The sequence below is a fragment of the Aethalodelphis obliquidens genome, unplaced genomic scaffold (genome assembly GCF_003676395.1).
Source record: "Aethalodelphis obliquidens isolate GAN/ISIS:26980383/991018 unplaced genomic scaffold, ASM367639v1 scaffold70, whole genome shotgun sequence".
Lineage (NCBI taxonomy): Eukaryota > Metazoa > Chordata > Mammalia > Artiodactyla > Delphinidae > Aethalodelphis > Aethalodelphis obliquidens.
The window spans coordinates 9,331,336-9,355,632 of NW_020838014.1; the positions used below are offsets into that span (position 1 = coordinate 9,331,336).

Below are 24,297 nucleotides of genomic sequence, written 5' to 3' on the forward strand. Positions count from 1 at the left end.
GGTATAAGGGGACGGGGCAGGGAGCAGTAAAGGGGGAAAAGAGAACAGGGAGAAGAAAATGAATGAAACAAAATCCCAAAAGAAATAGGTACATGGGCTGATGGAGTTGCTTTGGAAAAAAGAAAGGATACCTCATCTCAGGAGACTGGAAGGAAAAATAAATACTGATGTCAAAGAAATTGGGCACAGGGATTTGGGGAGTTCATGCCTAAAGTCCTAATTTTTATAATGAAGAATACAAATAAGCTGCTGAGAATCATCTACTAGATAGGAAATTCAGAGACTGAAATGTAGTGATCGTTCAAAATATTTGCAGAGGGAAATGCAAATTAAAAGCACTGACAGTTTAATGGAGATTAAATGCCCTTTACCAGCTGCAGGGGCACCAGTGGGCACATTTATATGATTTTCCTCCAGCAGTACTTATCCATTGCCAAGTAAAGGAGCATGGAAAAGTGGACCACAGCACTGACTGGCAGTTTAGCGGGTGGGAGAAAAAGCACAGGATGTAAAAGTTTAGATAAACTGTAGTTGAGGAGTTCAACAACAGGGTCCAAGCCAGGTAGTAAAGGGAAAGTAATACAGATACAGTTTAAATGGCACAGGAAATGATGGATTTACCTCTGAGCACCGTAAGTTATTAAAAGTCTAAGATATCATTGGCTTTTGTCCTAGACAATCCCATTAAATCAGACTTCCCATAGCCTATAATTGTCCTAAGAAAGACTGTCTGCAACTAACTTTGAAATTTACAAAATATAAGACGAACTAATGGACAAATCAATGGATAGATATGTGATAACATAAGTATAGTAAAATATTAATAGTAAAATCTAGGTGTGTGGAGGGGAGGGGAGTGTAGACTCTAGAACAGCAGTGTCCAATAGGACTTTCTGAGATGATGGAAATGTTTATAACCTGTGCTGTGAAATATGGTGTCTACTCGATATCTGTGGCTACTGAGCACTTGAAAAGTGGTGAGTGTGACTGAGGAATTTTGAGTCTTTTGAACTTTTAATTAATTTAAATTGATATAACCGCATGTGGCTAGCAGCTGCTATCTCAGTGCAGCACAAGATGCATATATCCCTGGGTTCAAGTCCTAGATTCACCATTGATCCAAGTTACCTTACTTCTCTGAGTCTTTGTTTATTCTTATATAAAATGAGAATAGCAACAATACCTACCATTTTATATGGATTAAATGAGATAAGAGAAAAAGCATGAAGCACAATCCTATGCATACAGCAAACACTTAGAAAAATCAGTGTTTATTATTCCTACTAAAAGGGATCCATGAGATCAAGTAGCACCATCTGTTTTGCTTACCATTATATCCCCAGTATCCAGTACAAGTGTCCCAGCATAAAAGACACTCAATAAATATTTGTTGCATGAATGTTTTGCAGAAGACTATATCATTATTAAATTTCATATTAAGTCCATTGCCCTAATCTATTGAGGTCTTTTTGAATCCTAATGTCATCCAATATATCTGCTATCCCTTTCAGTATCTTCTGAAGTTTTGACAAACATATCACTGATATATTAATCTGAAATATTAATAAAAATATTAACCAGAGACCTATATCATTAGTTTTATCATCCGTCAGTTTATCATCAGTAAATTATACTAGTTGAGTATAGACACTCAATTTAGCTTCATTTTCATTCTGTATATATATCCCCATCTTGTCCACAAAGGTAATAAGTATGAAAACCTTATAAAGATTAGGTTATGTCAATATGTCCTTCATTGAAACTACCCTTTAAAAGAACTTAAATAACAACTTTGCACTCACCTTTCAAAAGCAGGGGATCTATCAGGACGAGTACTTCCTCGAGATCTGTATCTTTGAGTCACTGACAGCCGTGGCGGCCGACTTGGTCCCCAGAAGTCAGTGTGAGTTTGGTGACCCCTCTCATTGGCTCTATTATCTTGGTCCAGTAGACTGCTACTTAGAAAGGGTCTAAAATCTTGGAAAAACATCGTGGGGTCCAAATGGTCCCAGAACTAGTAAAAACCAGAAATAAAGCACATGTTACTGGTTTTAAGAAAAGGAGAAAGAGGAAACAGGAAGAAGAAATACTGAAAAAAGAGAGGATTAACTTTTAACACTTCAAAATTCAGCAGTTCCGAATTAAAGAAATGTATGCTTCTCCAATTTCATGGAGGAGAAAAGAGAAGTCTTTCAAGTATATGCACAGGGGAAAAAATTTATATACCAAGAAACTACTTCCTTCATATAGAAACAAGCCAGGACTTCCCTGGTGGCGCAGTGGTTAAGAATCCGCCTGCAAACGCAGGGGACACGGGTTCGAGCCCTGCTCTGGGAAGATCCCACATGCCACGGAGCAACTAAGCCCAGGAGCCACAACTACTGAGCCTGCACTCTAGAGCCCGCGAGCCACAACTACTGAGCCTGCGTGCTGCAACTACTGAAGCCCGTGTGCCTAGAGCCCGTGCTGCGCAACAAGAGAAGCCACTGCAATGAGAAGCCCGCGCACTGCAACAAAGAGTAGCTGCCGCTCACCGCAACTAGATAAAGCCCGCAACGCAGCAATGAAGACCCAACGCTGCCAAAAATAAATTAATTAATTTAAAAACAAAAAAAGAAACAAGCCAATGTCTGGACCTTAACACTGAGCTCAGATCCACATGCCTCTGACCAGTTTCCCATACTAAAAATAAAAACTTGAGCCAAAGGTGATCATGAACTTCTGTCCTAAGCATAGTCAACCATCTAGATCAACATTACAACCTTGTGTTTTGTAACAATGACATCCACATTTCCACCATAGAATAAAGATTAAACAAAATGGATGTATTTATACACTTGTTAAAAAAAAAGGCAGCATCACCACAAAGTGAAGACACGTGTCTATAAAATACTTAACTTATAGAAGGTTCATCAGAAAGCTGTGGCAAAGCTGTGACAAAGCAGTGTAAGAATGCCTGATAAGACTATTCTATTGTACACACTTTTTACTAAAAGGGTCTTGGTGGGGGTAGTGTTTGTTGGGTTTGGCCAAGGAATCACTAAACAAAGAGTAAATGGAAAAAAAAAAATTACATCTGAAATAATTTAAATTTTATTTATCTGTTTATCCATCCACCTGTTGACAGGCATTTGGGTTGTTTCTAATTTTTTATTATTACAAATAGTTGCTATGAACAATTATGTACATATCTTAGAGGAGTGGAATGGCTGAATCATATGGCTGATGTATTTTTATCTTTTTTAAAAAACAGCTAGCCTGTTTTCTAAAGTGGTTGTACCATTTTTACATTCAATTTCAGTTGCTCCATAGCCTCACCAAAAGTTAATATTGTCAGTCTTAAATTTTAACCATGCTGTAAGTGGTATAGTGGTATTTCATTTTGGTGGTTTTTATTTTTTGGCCATGCCACGCGGCATGTGGGATATTAGTTCCCCAACCAGGGACTGAACCCATGCCCTCTGCAGTGGAAGCAGAGTCCTGACCACTGGACCACCAAAGAATCCCCTCATTGTGGTTTTAGTTTGCAATTCCCTAATGACTAATGATGTTGAGCATTTTTTTTTTTTTGCCATCTATATATCTTCTTTGGTGAAGTAGATTGTTCAAATCTTTTGCCATTTTCTGAAACTGGGTTGTTTTCTCATTATTCCATTTTAAAAGGTCTCTACATAGCCTGGATACAAGTTTTTTTTTTAAATAAATTTATTTATTTATTCATTTTATTTTTGGCTACATTGGGTCTCTAGAAAATAAATTTATTTGTTCAATAAATTAAGGAAAATTAGAATAGTTTTTTAAAAAGAATAAGAAGCACTAGAATGACTACCAGGAGCAGTGGATATTGAAAGAAAAATAAAAACAGTGCTCATCCTCAAATCAGCTCACGGATGCCTGGAATATAAGGCTCAAAAATAAAAGGAAATTAAGAGGTTTATAATATGCTGGCTGGGAAAGAAAGGACTCTCAGAACAAATCTCAAGACTATGGGTGAGGGGTTTCCCTGGTGGCATGGTGGTTGAGAATCCGCCTGCCAATGCAGGGGACCCGGGTTCAAGACCTGGTCCAGGAAGATCCCTCAGGCTGCAAAGCAACTAAGCCCGTGTGCCACAACTACTGAGCCTACACACTAGAGCCCGCGAGCCACAACTACTGAGCCCACGTGCCACAACTCCTGAAGCCCGCACACACCTAGAGCCCATGCTCCGCAACAAGAGAAGCCACAGCAATGAGAAGCCCGCGCACTGCCACCAAGAGTAGCCTCCGCTCGCAGCCACTAGAGAAAGCCCACGCACAGCAACGAAGACCCAACGCAGCCAAAAATAAACTTTTTTATAAAAGGCTATGGGTGACTATGGCAAATTCCTAAATTTTATAAAAATAGAGTATTCAAATGTCATTCACAAAGAAAAAAATACGATGTCCAATGCCCACCCACCCCCCCAAAATGTAAACACTCTGCCATAAACAATCTCTTGAAAGGCACCTTTTCCCAAATGAGTTTAAATTTAGAGGCTATGGACTCTGGTCAACTGGCAGTCACTGAACAAAAAACTGGCAAGGCTGACACCAAGACTGTTTTCTGTTTCACTCTTCTTCCTTCAGCTACCATTGAGTTTATGTTATGGTCTTTGCTTGGCAACAGTATTACTGGTGTGAACTTAGTCACGAATGACATAAACATAGTTATTCTTTGAACAACTGTTGAAGAGCTCAGGAGTTTTACTTGATATTTCCAAATGGACTGGATGTGAAGTAGGCAGCACTGTGAAATGAGCTATTTTAACCCTTCATACTAAAAAGTGAGACAGATGAAAGATTTGGTTGAGTTAATTCAACCTTTAAGATCCCATCCAGGCTGCAGCTGCTCAAAGAACCCAAACTCTACCTGGCATTTGAGTACAAGCCCTCTGGCTGAGACTGGGAAGAACAGCAAACAGGTAAAGGATGATTTACTTGGTAAAGGAAAGTTAAAGGTTTGAAATCTTTAACTTCTTTTCACTAGGTTTAATCATTTAAAATTACCATCTTTGTAGGTCAAAAACAGTAGAATATCAACACTTTTATTTATTGTAGTTCAATTTAATTTAACTTTATGTTGTTCTTGATTATTTCAGAGCTTTCTCCACAGGTCCCAGGAGCACACACAAAAGAGCATGAGCTGGTAATGGAGAGAACCTTCATGAAGGTGGAAGTAAAACTGCCCTCAAAGCCTACTGATCTCCTCCCCTAACTACCAGAGGTACTAGTCCCAATCCCCTGCTAACTATAGACTTAAATTACTAAACCCAAAGGGGAGGAGGGAGGAATCAGAGCTTTCATGTTCACCTCTGACCTCTTCATTCATTCCTCATTACTCCTCCCTACCAGAGGAGTGATGCATCTGATTGGTGAGTGGCAAAAGTTTTTGCTAATTAGCAAAAGTTCTGCTAATTCGCATTTCTCCAATGGATGGAGTTCATTTATAAGGAGGCTGCATAAATGCAAAAGAAGTGGTTCTGAGTATTTGTGCCTGCTCAGCAGCCTCTAATTCTCAAGTGGGTCATCCTGTGCAGACTTAGGATGTTCATTTGGCCACAGATCAACTGTGCTCTCCATTTGGCTGAATAAAAACTAAATCTTTATTTCCATCTGCCTGGCGTCTATGTTTTATTTCTCAGTATGTTCTGGACGCTCAGATGGAGGGAAGAGGTATGATCAATTATCAACCATCACATATAACCAGACAGGTTTTAACACAGGATAACAGTTTAATATAGCACAGGCATGAAATAATATGAAGTCATAAAATATATAATTCTTATAACTATGAAGAGATAAGAAAAAAGATTTATGACATAATCCTAAGTAAATTTTAAAAATCAGAAATACAATACAGTATATCCTATGATTATATCTGAAAAGTTATGAAGCATGAATGTGAGAAATGGAAAGTATTAAAAATAAATAAATAAATAAAGTAAAAATAAGGTAATGAGAATATGGAAGATTTTTCATTTTTAAAAAGTCTTCTTAATGTTGTTACAATATTTTTCAGTATCTATGCCTCAAGACAAAACCTGAAAGGAAATGTATGGAGAAAGGGGGCTCTTAGTAGAGCGGGACTCCAGATGCTTTTTAATACCTTTTTTATTGCCCATTGTAATGTTGCATATGTAGCAAAACAAACTTTATTTAAATAAATATAAATCAGACTGCTCAGAGTACCCTGCCTTCTTGCACACCTGGGAGTTCTTTTTTTAGAAAGCCATCTATCTTATTTTCTGCTAATCTGAGGCAGCAGCTACAGCCGCTCTTGCACTGAAGTGATAAAACTGAGGTAAGTTGAGACCTTCCGATCAGATGTCTCACTGGCACCAGGTCATGGTCAGAAGCTTTCAAGTAGTCAATGAAACCCCTCAGATAGCCATGGGCTCCATTCCCCAGGTTATCAACAGGAACCTCAGTATAGCTATGTCCTCTCTCTATACAAACTGCTAGCAACATTTCTAGATTCACTCTCCACTGACCCTCACACATCACTCATAGTTCCCATTTAACTGGCAACACTCCTCCATCCTCATACACCCTCCCTATCTCCCCCACCCCAGACCCAATTCAGAAAAAAAAATCAATACCAATTATATGAGAAATTTTGCTTGGACTAAGCCTCTTCTGATATATCTAGTATTTTAAGAATTCAGCTATTAGTAAATGCTAATTAAGAAAATAACCTCTTCATTGTACAAGCAACTCTGGCTGAAGAAAAACAGAGCAAAATTGAGCATAAGGCTTTGCTGAAATTACCAACTGAAATATAGAAAAGAAAAATAGCTTTCGTTTCCACACATAATTTTCTTTTTATTGACTGACTGATTGATTGATTGACTGATTTTTGGCTGCATTGGGTCTTCATTGCTGCGCATGGACTTTTTCTAGTTGCGGTGAGTGAGAGCTACTCTTCGTTGCGGTGCGTAGGCTTCTTATTGCGGTGGCTTCTCTTGTTACAGACCACAGGCTATAGGCGCGCGGGCTTCAGTAGTTGTGGCACACGGACTCAGTAGTTGTGGCTCACGGGCTCTAGAGCGCAGGCTCGGTAGTTGTAGCGCACGGGCTTAGTTGCTCTGCGGCATGTGGGATCTTCCTGGACCAGGGCTCGAACCCATGTCCCCTGCATTGGCAGGCGGATTCTTAACTACTGTGCCACCAGGGAAGCCCTCTCCACACATAATTTTCTTTCTAAGTTTTTCCTCCAGGGACATGGGTATAAGACCTTATGGCCTATGAATACTATCTTGAGATAGCATTTCTCACCTCTTTGCTTATCTAAATTCCACATACCCTTTAAGGCTCTAGTACTTGAAGCCTTGTTTTACCTTCTCCATGAAGGAGTTTTACCTTCTCCATGAAGTCTTAATAATGGCTAAAATTTATTAAGCGCTCACTATATGGCAGGCACACTGGCCCACACACCTGGCATGTATCAACTCACCTAATCCTCATGACAACCCTCTGAGGTAGGTATTATTATTTTCCCCAACTTATAAAGGAGAACACAGAGGCACAGAGAAATTCTAAGTAATTCTGCCCAGGTTACCTAGTCAGTAAGCAGTAGACCCAGGGTTTAAACTCAGGCAGTCTGGATCTGTGCATATCACTATGTCATTTGACCTCTTTCCTAAAGATTTTAGTCTTCCCAAAGACTGCAGCCCACCTAATCTCTCCCTTCTACTGTACTTGTTACATCCCCATAATAAGTTTATTATACTCTCTGTACACACTTGTTTTCATATCTGTTTCATATGTTTGCACTTGTTCCTCAAATAAATTATAAGTTCCTTGCTGGCAAGGCAACCATAACATTTGCTTCTTGCTCCTACTTCTAGCAGAGTGCTGGAAGTGCACTAAACATATACTTCTTAGATGATTTTTTTAAATCCCTGACAACTTCTACAGTATTAAAAGAAAATACTTTTTTTTTCTATTTTTTAAGTGCAAAATATCGTTTAAAAAGGAGAAAACTGAAATATTCAGGCATGATGACAAGGGAAAACTGGGCATAATCATGCCCTTGCTACAAACCCTTAAGAACATGAAGTCACAGGCTATGACTAAGCAAAATTACTTCAACACCTGAAGGATAACTCATGCAGTCAGTGTCAGATTTAGCATTACTGAAGTTAGGAAACTGACTATATATATTTATTTTTCTTCTGAATGCATCTCCTCCTGGTGAGTCATATCTATAAAACTGACAGACCAATGTATTTCCACCTCCTAAAAGAGAACTAACACTTAAGGAAAATCAGATGAAGTCTCTTCTGATGCATATGCATAACCAGTAAGTGAAAATCTGTGTAATCAGGAATAGCATACACAAGGAAAAAAATTACTAAAACCGGAAAGGCTTCCAGGCCTGGTTAGCAGAATCAATTTTAAGTAATATTTTTCCATCCACCAAAATAAGAAAGTGGGAGTTCAAAGACATAATCTGTCTTGAATCACACTAATCAACCCATGTACCAAGGCAGTTCAGAGTTAAGCAAAAAGCTGAATGCTGGATATTAAGAAGTACCACAGGGGCTTCCCTGGTGGCGCGGTGGTTGACAGTACGCCTGCCAATGCAGGGGACTCGGGTTCGTGCCCCAGTCTGGGAAGATCCCACATGCCGCGGAGCGGCTGGGCCTGTGAGCCATGGCCGCAGAGCCTGCGCGTCCGAAGCCTGTGCTCCGCAACGGGAGAGGCCACAACAGGGAGAGGCCCGCGTATCGCAAAAAAAAAAAAAAAAAAAAAGAAGTACCACAGACCATAAGTAAAAGAAAATACCTTAATAAAACAGGACTGTTACCCAAAAATTTCATTAAGTTTCTTGACTATAAAGCTAACAACGGAAAAATCTGGGGAGCTGGGAATTCCCTGGCGGTCCAGTGGTTAGGACTTGGCGCTTTCACTGCCAGGGCCCAGGTTCAATCCCTGGTTGAGGAACTAAGATCCAGCAAGCTGAGCAGCAAGTCCAAAAAAATTTTTTTAAAAACCTGGGAGCTACAGGTCTTAAGATGATTTTCAGAGGATAAAGGAGAGAAGCTTAGGGTTTTATGGGTTTCTTATTGAATACCAGTTTTCAAATACACTGCAAATACAGTTTTAATTTATACACAAATAACTACCAAAAAGTTTTGCTAGTTCTTCAGGTACTTGAACTATCTCCAAAAAAGGCTAATATGATCCTGAAACACAAAGAAATTCTGATTATGGGATTTAAGGGGTTTTTTTTCTTTTAGCATCTGTTAGCTTTCTAGAGCTAACCAAGCTGTGCGGCAATAGGAGCAAAAGCAAACCAGTGTTTTTTGTAGGCAGAGCTGGTCTGTCCCTTGTGAGGTAACAGTCTCTAAATGCTAATAAACAAAGAGTACTTAATGCCACTTAAAATTGTACACTTAAATTGTACACTTAAAAATGGTTAAAATGGTCCAAAAAAACCAGATTTTAAGTCAATGGATTAAATGAAAAAGAAAATTACTGCGTTTAATTTAAAATGGTCTTCAAGGATACAGATTAATGTCTTATTTTCAAATCCTAGTTAAGATTATTTTTCCCAAAAAATACGGATGCTGCATTATATAAAGAACTGGAAATTAATTGTAGGTCCCATCTTGAGACCTGGAAGGCAAGCAAATATCTTATCCTTAATCTAGCCCTGAAATTCCAATTACAAACTACCACAATCATTAAAGGTAATCTCTAGAAACCAGTACCTCTGTGTAAAATCATAGACTGTGCCTCATTGTGACTTCAATTACAACTCATCCTGGCCTGTTCTTTACTTGACTGTCAGACCATTAAGAGTCTGCAACACTGTTATTTAAAAAACAATACAAGCTTTTTATTCTCACACCATATACACAATATAGAAGCAGAAAACAGAACTGAAAACACCACCAGGTTTCAAATATAGCACAGCTCTCTCCTAATCAAAGGTTTACTAAAAGTAACATGCCAAAGCCCCAACTATTGAACACAAATCTTTCTAAGACTACTCTTGCCCATATTTTTCTTATACATTCTGATGTTTTGCTGCACTGGGAAGTGAAAATCTGTCATGGTTTTAACACCCACCCACTATCTAAAGAATCCATACAGCCAACGGAAAACTTACCTCTGCAAAATGTGTTGATGTGCTGCTGCCACCACCTAAAAAACTGAAGAGAAAAAGCAATGAGTAGTGATTCTATTCCCAGGAACAAGCTTCCCTCCTGGAAGCTAAATATAGAATGGTACAATGAGAGCAAATCCCAATAAGGAAAAATAACTCATCCCAACATGACACCCTCAAAGGAAATTATGAAGAACTGGCATGTGGATTAATCTATGAAAAATATTATAACAAACTACAAAATCAAGGGTAAGCCAAATGAAAAATTGGGGAGAGGGCTTCCCTGGTGGTGCAGTAGTTAAAAATCTGCCTGCCAATGCAGGGGACACAGGTTTAAGCCCTGGTCCAGGAAGATCCCACATGCTGCAGAGCAACTAAGCCCGTGCGCCACAACTACTGAGCCAGCACTCTAGAGCCCGCGAGCCACAACTACTGAAGCCTGCGCGCCTAGAGCCTATGCTCCGCAACAAGAGAAGACACTGCAATGAGAAGCCCGCACACCACAACGAAGAGTAGCCGCCGCTCGCTGCAACTACAGAAAGCCCGCACACAGCAACGAAGACCCAACCAGCCAAAAATCAATAAGATAAATAAATTTTAAAAAAAATTGGGGAGAGAGACTATCACAGAGAAGGAAGAAGGATCCACAGCCAGCAATGCAGCTCAAATCTGAGCAAAGGAAGAAAAACATCTATTCTCAGAAGCTAAGAAATAAAACAAGATTCTCAAAATAATATTTCATTAAAAAACCATTTAACCACCAGATGAAAACAACATTTGAAACTATTGGGAATGATTAAATGTAGTAATGCAAGGGGTCTGATACTATATTTAGCACCTTACAAAAGGGCTCAATAAATATTTTTTCTTCTTCTGATAGCTTATCCTATTCTATGATTATCCTACCCACCCTTCAGGGCCCATCCTCCATTAAGTCTTTTCTAAACTCACCAACCAAACAAGACTCCTCCACACCCCTCTGCACTGACTTTGATTCTAAATTCAACCTTTTATTATAAATATCTAGGGCTTCCCTGGTGGCACAGTGGTTGAGAGTCCGCCTGCTGATGCAGGGGACACGGATTCGTGCCCCGGTCCGGGAAGATCCCACATGCCGCGGAGCAGCTGGGCCCGTGAGCCATGGCCGCTGAGCCTGCGTGTCCGGAGCCTGTGCTCCACAATGGGAGAGGCCACAGCAGTAAGAGGCCCACATACCGCAAAAAAAAATAAAAAATAAAATATCTAGAATTTTCCTCATCCATTTCTACTTGTTCCCCTCCTTTCATAAACATAAATTCAGAGGGTAAAGGCTGTATTTTATTAATACCACAAATATATGTGTTTATTATGTATCAGCCATTATACAGAGCACTCACCACTTGTGAAAACCCTGCTTTACCATATCCTATATTGATGACTGGAAAGTAAAAGTTGTTGAATTAATATCACATGTATAAAACTATTCCCAAAGACTGGGGAAAAATATTTGATCCCACTGTCCCCACGAAATCTGCAAAGAAGAGAGGAAACTGGCTAACACACTTTGGCGGAAACGGGATGGAAAGTATCACAAGATCTGCTGGATATCACTTTTACTTCAAGAGACACACACATGTGCACCAAAGTACACACACTAGCACACAAGCATGCACACACTCACCTCAATGAAATAAAGTCCACAAACTATTATAAATAATTTTCATTTTCAGAATTACAATACCAATCCAGGCACTGCACTCAGCTCATTGAAGAAACAAACACACTCCAGTTAGTCTGGAACCAAAAGTGAAAAAACGAGGCTAATGCCATTCTCTACGTCATCATTCTCAGGCCTTATTCTCTAATTAGAAACCATTTAACAACTGTATTTGCTTCAGAAGTTAAAACATCTTTTGTAAAAAACACTTCAAATGTAGAACAAGCCCAAAAGTACCAGTACATCTATGCTAAATAAATAACTGAACTACCACTATGTATCCATTTTATTACTCAAGCCTAGATAGGCTTCCAGGGCTCTTTCCTGACTTTACCATACAGTTTCAAGAATTCAAACATCTTTGGTAATTAAAGCTATCAACTCTATCTTTTGGGCTTCTTCTCCCCCTGAAACTCCCTCAGCATTCCCTTTCCTTAAAATTCCTTTGCATTTTAAGAATGATAAGGCTAATCATAGAGAAGGGATAATAACAAGCACAACATTCTGAGAAATGTTACAAAGCTTAAGAAAACCTACAAGATGCCCCTCTAGCTGAAATGTCTAATAGCAAATGGAACCCATTATCCAGTATTTACATAAGGACTTGCTCTCATTAATTTTTACCATCCACTACTTACTACTGTAATTGCTAAGTATTCAAATAAGCAAATGTTTATGAACTTTATAGAAGGGAATACCATGCTACATCTAAGACTGATTCTAAGACAAAGATTTCTTCAACTATTTAAAACACTGATATTTCAAAAGACATAATCTTTGCATTTGAATATCTGGTACCAATAGCACCTGTACAGGACAACCTTTGACTTACAAAGGCACAAAGAAAAGAATTAAGTCAAATGAGAGCAGGAGCCATAGAATTCATAGTTCCCCGCTAGAAAAGATTCATCCTGCAGTTACTCACAAACCTCATTTATAACTATACTTTGTATACAGGGCTAAAGAAAGCAGGATTAGTATTTAAAAACTTTGAAAAAATCACCCCCCAACAACCAATATGCTCTTCATTCAATGCATGCAGAGCATACCTGCTTGAAATAAGTATTAGATGCAATTATAATAGCACAAATAAAAAGATATCCCAAGTTAGCATGCCATCCACGCAAAATTGCTAATTTTGCTATCAAGCTAATCTTTATAGATTTAGAACTGGTATTGTGTTATTTAAAACCAAGATTATTATATCAACACTTAAGTGTTTGTACCAAACTAGATCCCATGCCATATATTGCCTTAGAAGCTCCAGTTCATTTACACATATATAATCACTGATCATTAATAAAGTTAAACTAATTGTACATACTGTAAAATGTGTAGTTTTTCCTGGTTGTGGAAGGGACCTTCAACTTTATATTCTGCCAACAGCAACAGTAAAGGAATTATTTACTGCCATTATTTTTTACTGCCCCAAAGTCATCCCAAGATTAAAAGAAGCTTCAGATTACAGATTCTTTTTACCCAGTCAGTATTTCTTCAGTTGTCCAACCAATGTTTAACCAGATAGCCAAAAAAGAACAAATGTGTTATTACATTTACCCCAAAAAGGCCCTCCTATCAACACTATTCTACTTTTTGTTAAGCTTTCATAGTTTTAATCATATTGACCAAGAAGGAATACTTAACACTGTCACTTTCAGAAATAATGTCCCCTTTTTATAGGTTTTATACCATTAGTAAAAGCAACAAGAGCCAATATCAAGCATTACCAGCAAACTGATATTACAGTGGCAAGATGGCATAAGTTTGACCGCAATAATCCTAGTAAGGACAAGGGACCCACGGCTTCCGCAAGAATAACAACTCAGTTTCCCTGGCTAGAACAGCCTGTTTATCTTACTAGATATCTTTGTCAGAAGTCACTCACCAGCCCACCAAAGAGGTATAACAGAAATTTACCTTCAGGACACAGAGTGGTCACTAAAAACCAACCAATAATCCAAGAGATCCCCAAACTCTTAGAAAATATACGAAAACTTACCAGATTTACTATGATATGGATACAGAGGTTTCCAAGGAATGCCACAGTAGATCTCATCACACCCACTATCACATCATTTTCCAAATTTTCCCATTTTTCTTCCCCTTCGCTCTGCCACTTTTCTTCTCTCTCTCTCAATAGAGTATGTTATAAAACAAATTCCCTTCTATTCATTCAGTTGATGCTGAGAAAAATAATTTTGATAACAGAATGCCTGATTTATTCATGAGCTTGTACAATACCTGGAATCATCTGTCATTTCTTCAATAAAGCCTGATTCACATCTGGGACAAATATATTCCTATAAAAGAAAGGAAGACAAATAAAAGTTGTTCATCAGAAAGCTAAGCATATAGTTTCAGAATAATATGCAGTACACAAGCTGATGCTGTGAAATGTAGTATGTACTTGCTGACGCCCAGGACAGTTTTTTCTGTTATACTCTGGCAAATAAAGAATTCCATGAGATGTCTACAGAATGGCTTCACAAGCAGTTCCCACTGAGAACTAAAACAAGAATGTCAAAGTTTTTTATTTTTTTTAAACTGGAATGAATTCATTATCTAATTTTCTATTCAAATCTACTGAAAAAGTTCCACTACATATATCAGAGCAGTAGAAGATTATAATATTCATGGGTACAGAAATTGCTGTATTTTTTTTACTATGTACATACAGGAGACATAAACTGAATCACAGAATAAATCAATTTGTAGACTAGGAATTTACAGTGAAGTTTTACAATATTTCTGATCTGCTTTTTGATTATCAGTGGTTCCAAATAAAACAATGTTCTCAGGTATTCTATAGAAATGATCATTTAAATAACCAGAACAATCCCATTAGATCAGCTTCTATTTCCTTAACTACCATGAATCTTTCTTTTAAATAAGTAAATATTTCTTTTAAATATCAAGCTTTGGGGCTGATAAGAAAGAATATAATTTAGAGACTGCCTTACCATAGTTTTAAAAAAGTATATTTTAACTACCTATTAAAATAGATCTGGGAAAGACATTTTCAACTATTTTCTTGCTCTCTATTTCTCTAAACCTGAAAGTCTGTCTTATCAGAAGGAAATGTAAGCTGTATTTGCCTACTCAAACAAAGACAGTCAGAATGGTAACTCAAATATTCAAATGCTTTCTTAAAAGAGATATAAAGAAAAAAGACCAATCCCTTCTGTCAAGGAGATTAGTTTGGTGAGGAGACAGTCAATGCAAGAAACAGTAAAATTTAATAAAAGACTTTCTTTAATCAGTGCACACTGGGAATATAAACAAATACCGAAGTCTGCCTGATGGAATCAGGGAAGGCTTTATCTGAAACAGAGACTTAAAACAGTACTCTGTTTGCTCAATAAAAAAGGAAATTATGGGTTAAAAACTGTAACAACAGAATACAGCATGCATGGAGGTTGGAGGGGAATGGTATGATGAGTATGAATAGGCAGGCTGGAACCAGACTGTGGAAAACTTCACATTACCATGAACTTTACCCTGTGGATTAGAAATCTCTCAACCTTTTCTCTCCTCTATACACATGAAAGACGAGAAACACTCATAATGGGCATACTGTGAACTACTCCAGAAATGAAATAATCTGGAGACGATATGAATCCCTGAGCCCCTCCCTCTACTCCTTCATCCCCCACCCTCCCAGGCAGCAGTAACTACATTCCTTTCTCTCCCACTAAGAAAGTTTATCTGAAAGGAAGTGAGATTGACTTTAGAAGGCTAACCTTAAATCTATTCTAAAGTTAAAAAGAAAAAAATATCAATTACAAAATGTGATTTGTCACCATCCCAGTGCCAGGCCCTCCTCTTTCTTTTCTCTTCCTCTCTCACTCATTCCCATTGCTTTAAAATCCCCTGTATGAAAAAAATTAAAAATAAAAATAAAAAAATAAATATCCCATATGTGGAACAACTCCCAAATGTCTCTCTCTAACCCAGGCCACTCTTCTGATTTCCAGATTCATTTATCCTCATACGTATTTTCTCTCATGCTCTTTCTCTCTCTTACACACACACACACACTCTCTCTCTCTCTCTCAAGAGGCGGCATTATCAGTTTGTTCATACCAGAAAACTGGGAGTCGTTCCTAACACCTCCCTCTCACCTTCCACAGACAACCATCAAATCCTGGCACTCCTACCATGAACACATTTCTCAAACCTACTCCTTGCCCCACTGCCTTACTATCTTAACCCAAGCCAACACTGGCTCTAGACAATGAATAACTTCAATCTTAAGTGTTGTCCTGCTTCTCTTCTAGCCTTTTCCCATCTGTTCTGCATGAAGAAGTCAGAATGATCTTTTTAAAACATAAAATGGACCATATATCATTTCCCATCTTAAAACCTTTCAACTATTTCCAAAAACACTTAGAATAAAATCAAACTCTTAAACATGCCTTACAAGGCCCTAATTCAGCTGGTCTCTGTTTAACTTGCCAACCTCATTTCAGGCTACCCTCCCTCAGTGAATTCCAGCTACAAGGACCTCCTTTCAGTTCTTCTAACACATCAAGCTCATTCCTACCTCAAGCTTTCATACATTCTGCTCCTACGACTGAAACACTCTTCCCCTAACTTTTTGCATGGCAAGGGACTTCTAGTTCTTTAGGTCTCCATTTTAAGGTCATGTCAGAAAGTCCCTCTTTCATCATCCAATCTAAAGTGGTTTCCTCTTATTATTTTCTCCTATAGCACCCTGTTCATTCCTTTGTTGTAGTTTATCTTATGACAGGGCCGAAAGTAAGCTCATCACACGAGATGAATTGTGCCAAAGCACAGCAGTAGAGGGCTGCCGCTCGCTCAGGCAAAACAGCGCCGTCTGTCCTGCTGTGGTAGCTTTTATTAAAGCATTATCTATGTTTACATTTTAAGACTTATTTTCTTAACATTCCAGAAGTGCCAAAGCAGCAACATATGCTTCTATTGATTATACAAGCAATAATGGGCTTTCTTGAAAACATGCCGTGCTTCGTCCTTGAGCGCAAAAGCAGCACAAGGTTCCCACCATTATTTTGATTATACTGAAGTAGCACAAGGACATTTCCTTGTGTTCCCACCATTCTGATTATACTGAGGACATCTCATGGATCAGTGCCCAAAGCACTCAATGCTTATTCGCAGGCCCCCGGTTTGCCGGGGGGCGGGGGGAGGCTCAAAGCATTCAGGACTGTTTGCAGTTCTGGCTTATTCGCCAGCTCCCAGTTTGCTGGGGGGGGGGGCAGGGGGGCTCATGGGTCACGTCTCCTTTCCATGTCCTCAGTTATTCCACTACATTCCTTTATAGCACTTATCACAATTTGTAATTAGATATTTGTTTAATGCTTTTTTAATGTCTGTCACCATTCAATAAGTTTTAAGTTTCATAAAGGCAGGGTCCAGATCAGTTTTGTTTACCATTATATCCCTAGGACAGAAAGGTGTTCAATAAATATTTATTGAATAAACAAACATGAAATTACTTGCCACACACCTCACAACTAGGAGTCAAAGTACCAGAATCTAATACAATTAGAGGACGGTTGGAGTGGAAGTAAAGTAAAGAGCTGGAAGCTTAAGAAGTTGTGGCCTGCTCATGGGAGTGAAGCCTAAGATTTCAGAAGTAGCAATGTTCTGAATGATCACAAAGTCCAAGATAGCTGGCTAACGTGGAGTAGGTATGAAGGTCTTTAGACTTAAAGGGTGGTCAACATTGATACTAAACTTCCAATAATGTTCGGAGCCGTGGTAGAGAGAAAATAATTTCAAAAGACAGATATTACAATTGGGAAGACAAAAAAGACTTGAAGCAAGAATCACACTGATTTAGAGTAGAGAAATGTACAAATCCTCTCTTCATGATCCCAGTCATGGTTCTAGGAATCAGGCTGTCAGCCATCATAGATAGCTCCTTCACAGAGCAGGACACTTCAGAGGCATAAACCAAATTACAGAAGTACTATAATTACAGGAGTACCTAGTGGCTTCTTCCTGCCACTAGGTACTCCTTCCATTTACTAGCACAATCAAACCTTTCTAGGTAATTCTATTTTGATTACAGGGAAGAGAACCAAAATTCCTTCCAAATGCTCTGTGAATTATTCTTTTTTTTTTTTTTTTTTTTTTTTTTTTTGGTACGCGGGCCTCTCACTGCTGTGGTCCCTCCCGTTGCGGAGCACAGGCTCCGGACGCGCAGGCTCAGCGGCCATGGCTCACGGGCCCAGCCACTCCGCGGCATGTGGGATCTTCCCAGACCCGGGCACGATCCCGTATCCCCTGCATCGGCAGGCGGACTCCCAAACACTGCGCCACCAGGGAAGCCCCTGTGAATTATTCTTGATAAAAGTAGCTTATTATAGAACAAACCAACCTCTCAGCCATGAACTATTCCTCCTAAAATCAACATTACAGGAAATACGGAGAACTTTTCAGAATTCACAAGCCTGTCATTCTCTAATTATCAAAGTAAAAAATGCATATTTGTCTCCTACATACTTCAGTAGTCTGATCTCAGAACAAAGGTCTGGTCTGAGAAAACCATTCTCTTGGAAGCCTAAAAACCCAAAAATAACATTCTGAAGATACCATAGTTCCAGTTTCTAGATTTTCTTTTTAAAGGCCTGATAGCACTGTATTTACTATCGCCATTTTCTTCTGAAATCACACTAATTTCCCCCCGATTTCCAGCAACTGCTTCAAACTAATCTGGAGATGGGATGTTATGTAAGGGTGGAGGTGAATGAAGAATACTGGCCATGAGTTGATAATTACTGAACCTGGGTACATGTGGGCTTCTTATACTATTCTACTTTTTTAAAAAAATAAATTTATTTATTTATTTATTTTTGGCTGCGTTGGGTCTTCATTGTTGTGCACGGGCTTTCTCTAGTTTCGGGGAGCAGGGGCTACTCTTCATTGTGATGCGCAGGCTTCTCATTGTGGTGGCTTCTCTTTTTGCGGAGCCTGGGCTCTAGGTGCATGGGCTTCAGTAGTTGTGGCATGAGGGCTCAGTAGTTGTGGCTCGCGGGCTCTAGAGCGCAGGCTCAGTAGTTGTGGCACATGAGCTTCGTTGCTCCGTGGCATGTGGGAACTTCCCGGACCAGGGCTTGAACCTGTGTCCCCTGCACTGGCAGGCAGATTCTTAACCACTGTGCCACCAGGGAAGTCCCTCTCTCTACTTTTAATATGTTAGAAATTTTCCATGAAAAAGGTTTCTTTTGTTTTAAGTTACATCAGTCTGAGAAACACAGGTCAAGAAAGTGTTAACCGGGCTTCCCTGGTGGCGCAGTGGTTGAGAGTCCGCCTGCCGTTGCAGGGGACACGCATTCGTGCCCCAGTCCAGGAAGATCCCACGTGCCACAGAGCGGCTGGGCCCGTGAGCCATGGCTGCTGAGCCTGCGCGTCCGGAGCCTGTGCTCCACAATGGGAGAGGCCACAACAGTGAGAGGCCCGCGTACCACAAAAAAAAAAAAAACTGTGTAAAGTAAAAGTAGATTAGAAATAATCTATTATGTTAGAGAATTAAGGGGAAAGGGTACTTAGATTTATGAAACACCTACGTGCTTGACATTGTGCTATTCCTGTTAACCACTCTGTGAGGAAAACACTGTTATTTCTACTACACAAATAAGAACATGAAGTTGTAAGAAAGAAAGAAATTAAAAAAAAAAAAAAGAAAGAAAGAAATAAGTTGTCTGTGGCAGATTTGATTTTCCAAAGATGGCACCAACAAAATCTCCCAACCCGCATGCTGTTGCAATGTAATCCTCCACTCCACCCTCTTTGAATCGGGAGGGCCCTGTGACTTCTTTACCTGTAGAATACTGAGTCAATTCCAGACAATGCTCTTAACTGCCTAACAGTTTCTGCTTCCTGACTCTTAAAGCCCTGAGCAGCCACAAAAGTCTGGGCTACTCTGTTGGCGTAAAGGAGCACTAAGACATCAGAGAAGGATTGGATTGTAAAAGGGAAAAACTATCTTGAAGGTCCATCCCAATAGAGCCTTCAGATGGCTCCCTCTCCAGGTTCTGTATGACTACAAATGCATGAAAGATCTCAAGTGAGAACTGACCAGCTGAACTCTGTAAATCCAGAGGAACATGAAAGATAATACTGTTTTAAGCCACTAAATTTTGGGGTGATTTTTTAGGCAGTAACAGAAAACCAGAAAATTGCCCAAAGGATGAAGAAGAGCTTTGAATCTTGGTCTTTCTTGAATTCAAAACTCCATATTCTTTTCATTACACTTCACTGATTGAAAATAACTATTCTTTTAGAGAAGGGAACAGGAACTATAATTTGCTGAGGATTGAATGGAAACGTTTATGTCAAGGCCAAACTAGGACTTGGGAGGTTCAGCAGCCTTTCAGCCCCCTCCTTCCCTTACAGGGGAGCAGTACCCTGATGAACATACCATCCAGGGTCTGAAACCTTCAATCTTACAAGCTCAGAAATACAATTTAGCACCTAGAGAAGATCTGTCTCTTAGAGGAAGAGTCGCATAAAACCAAATTCAGAGGCCATCTCAGAATGCCCACTTAATTTCAATGAAAAAGAGTTATCAAGTGGCCCATTTACTTTTACAATTCAGCACAGTCTTCCTCAATAAATAAATCCACCTAAATAGAGGAAAGAGGCATACGCATAGAGGAAAGATTTTTGGAATCAGAGACCTGAATTCTAATCTCAGGTCTCTATTAGATATGAAGTCTTGGGAGAGTCACATTACATTTCTGAGACTCAATTTCCTCATCTGTAAAATGGAGACGCTTGCTTCGATGCTGTATTACTGTAAAGTTTAAGATGTTTGCAAAATACTTAACTCAGTGACTGCCACATTAGATAGTAGACATTTAATAAATATAGCTATTATAGTTATTCCAGATTATAATCACCTGCTAAATAAGCAGAGAATCAGAGCAGTAGGCAACTGGATATATAGCTTGTGTCATCATGCTAGGATAGCCTAATATATCCATTCCCACTATGAACATAAACCACATCCTCAAAAATCAATGATCTGGGTTTCCTCTCCCTCTGGGCAAGAAGAACACAGCATATGTTTGCCTCTGACTCCTTTTCTATTCTTTCACTGCTGACCCACAATTCCCACACCCTCTTCTAATAGACAAATTCTTTCTCCTGTTAGAATATAATACAATTACTTGGCTGTATTTTCTTACGTACAATCACAATTTAGTCCTGCCCTACACTGAGATTACAACCAGACTGGACTGGATTTTAAGATTGGATTTTAAGTATTTATCTCTTGGATCACTTCTAAAGATGGCTAACTTGGCATTTCAATTTTTCCTAATTTTTCTTCAGAGGTACTATTAACTTCAATTTGGGTGAACATCCATGAATTAAGGAGAATTTGTAAGAAGATCAAACCAGAACCAAACAGTCTCTCTCTGACTCTACACTCCTCCCACACCCAGGCCTTGGCCTTATGATCATCCTCATATATTCATATAACAGAGTTCTGTTTGTTTTTTTTTAATATCTTTATTGGACTATAATTGCTTTACAATGGTGTGTTAGTTTCTGCTGTATAACAAAGTGAATCAGCTATACATATACATATATCCCCATATCTCCTCCCTCCCACCCCTCTAGGTGGACACAAAGCACCCAGCTGATCTCCCTGTGCTATGCGGCTGCTTCCCACTAGCTATTTTACATTTGGTAGTATATATATGTCCATGCCACTCTCTCACTTCGTCCCAGCTTACCCTTCCCCCTCCCCGTGTCCTCAAGTCCATTCTCTACGTCTGCATCTTTATTCCTGTCCTGCCCCTAGGTTCTTCAGAACCTTTTTTTTTTTTAGATTCCATATATATGTGTTAGCATATGGTATTGTTTTTCTCTTTCTGACTTACTTCACTCTGTATGACAGTCTCTAGGTCCATCCACCTCACTACAAATAACTCAATTTCGTTTCTTTTTATGGCTGAGTGATATTCCATTGTATATATGTGCCACATCTTCTTTATCCATTCATCTGTTGAGGTAACAGAGTTTTAAATTTTAAGCATAATATAGGTTGGGGGGGAGGGAAAAACCAAGGATAAGAGTGAATTAAGGGCCCATTATATGTCTGGCACTATGGATATCTCTCTTCTACTTAAATATGAATATATCAAATCTTCACACCAACCCCTCCCCCCAAATACTGCCAATGTATGTAGTCCCCACAGTCACTAAGTCTTATCAAAAAATTTCATTAGGTCGTTTCTATCATCCTATCTGTAAAAGAGAAGTATAACAACCCTAAGTTACTTACCCAGAATCACTGGAAACAGGAACCCAGTTGTTTCCACTAAACTAAGCTGCTTTCCTCTAGGGTCTGAATGTTTACTATATACAACCTAAGTGAGGACACTCAGTAGCAGGTACACTTGAATGAACTACTTCAGATGTTCCACTGTCTATTTCACCTAAAAATACCCACAGGAAGAAATATCTTTCACCATTAATAGTCTGAATCAGGGACAACTCCCTAAGTACAGCTTAGCCCTGATGCTTACCGACTTAGAAGAACAGTACTGGAGGACACAAAGCACTTGGAATACAAGAGAAAAAGGGAAAGGGTGGTTTTAATGCATTATTTTCTTTTCCTTCTTATATTTCAAGGGATCAATTATAACAAAATGTGAGGTCTTGGTAGAACAATGACCTATAAGCCAGGACTTATTTATATGAAGTCCCATGCTGTGAAATTTACATACCCTTGAACTTTATACAAATTTATATCCAATGTTTATTCAGAATATGAAATACAAAGGCTTACTATTTATTTCCTAATTCCACAGCTTTGCTTTTCTATACAGTCACGATCAAAGTCTATTTTTTTAATTTTATCTAAAAGAGAAGCCTATTTCCTGTGTCATTTGACAGAGTCAAAATCTAAGATCACAATATTAAGTCAGTCATGTTCTATTGTTCATATTCTCTTTGAGTATCACAAGGCAAAACTGTTCAGAAACTCCTAACTAGAAGGATTAGGAACACAAACTGTTTGAAATACATCACAGTTCCTACCTAGGCTAGAACCCACCACACCATGAATTTCATGCCAACTCACATCTCTAACATCAAAGACACTACTTTTTTCTAGAGACTTTTTCCATAATCCCCTATGATTATCCCTTTACAAGCCAGGTTGCACTTCCTCCCTTTTCAAAAGCATCAAGTAAGCCCCAAAACAAAGATAACAGAACTGAGATAGGCTGGGACCTGTGACCTGGAACCCCTTACTGGAGTGCTTGCACCTGGACAAACTAAGGAACTAAAAATAACTGCACAGAGGCACAGTTGGGGCAATTATCAACAGTAAGATACAAAAAGGCCACAAACCAACTGACTCTTTGGAGGTGCTGGGTACAAAAAGCACATGATCTCTACACAGGGCACCACCTGTGGGCAGACCAACCCGCCCCTACACTCACCTCATTTAAGGAACCAGCTAGGCCCCACCTCAGAAAGCGAGCAAGGGCACCTGTTTTCTTATTTTCACTCCCTCATGCTGGAGTCCCAATAAAGCCTTGCCTGAATTTCTCGTCTGGCCTCTTATCAATTTCTATTGATTAAAGAGTCCAAGGACCCAGGTCAGTAACAGAATTTCTGAGTTCTATTCCCAGTTCCACCAGTTCATGGTCTTTGGGAAGACCTGTTTCTCCATCTGTAAAACTAGAACACAAATGCTGTCCTCATTTACTTGTCTCCCCTAACTCTCCTTCAGGAAAACAAGAAGTCTCACTCATTCAATTCTTCTTTTGAGGATAAGTACTTAAGATTAGGATATTCACAGAAGTTTGTTTTATGTGCCTTTACTTCCCTAAGTGTGATTTTATTATTACAACATAAACTATGTACATGATTTCAGTGACTTTTAATCCCAGATTATTTTTCTTTCCCCACCAAGCATGCTTTTCTTTCTGCACAATGCTTGGAATTTGAGCTTAGAATATATTTGCTGAATGAATGCTGTCAGCTTATGTAAGAAGATTCTATCAGCCTAAACTGAACATAAGACAAAATTTTCCTCCAAACTATGATGGTACACAACAGAACTAAGGGCAACCTTTTAGTATCATTTACCATTTTATATCTATGCCCCTGAGTTGTTCTCCTTTTTGCTGCCTTTAGTGTAAGCAAGCAAAGAACACTGTAACTAAATCTTTTCTGGCTATGTTGTGTTAACTTTTTCTCTGATAATTCTTATAGTTTAGTCTTTTTTTTTTCTTAGAAAATTTGGCTTCTTGTCCATCTGATCAAGCTTATATCAAGTAACACTTTGTCTCGTGACCTGATTTTCTGCCTTGTTACACAATGAACTAAAGAAGGTTGGTTGATTATACATTCCTATTTGCAGTCCCTGATAATGTCAATGTTCAATCACAGCCTGGAATGAAGGAACAAAATGATGATGGTTGTTAATGTTACTATTCTTAGGGAGTGAGACCATAAATAA

General features: G+C 39.0%; 1 protein-coding gene across 2 annotated transcripts in view; it reads right to left on the reverse strand.

Annotated features, from left to right (window-relative positions):
- RNF115 (ring finger protein 115) overlaps positions 1-24,297 on the reverse strand; it is a 60,316-nt gene that overhangs the window by 26,597 nt on the left and 9,422 nt on the right. The window contains exons 1-4 of one of the 2 annotated variants that reach the window (XM_027090995.1): positions 14,070-14,094; positions 13,153-13,204; positions 10,136-10,178; positions 1,803-2,014 (exon numbers count right to left, since the gene is read on the reverse strand). In XM_027090995.1, the coding sequence (XP_026946796.1) occupies positions 1,803-2,014; positions 10,136-10,178; positions 13,153-13,204; positions 14,070-14,079 (317 nt within the window). In that variant the 5' untranslated portion in view covers positions 14,080-14,094. Of the gene's footprint in view, positions 1-1,802; positions 2,015-10,135; positions 10,179-13,152; positions 13,205-14,069; positions 14,129-24,297 lie in introns of those variants that run through there. The other variant, XM_027090994.1, reaches the window with a different exon arrangement.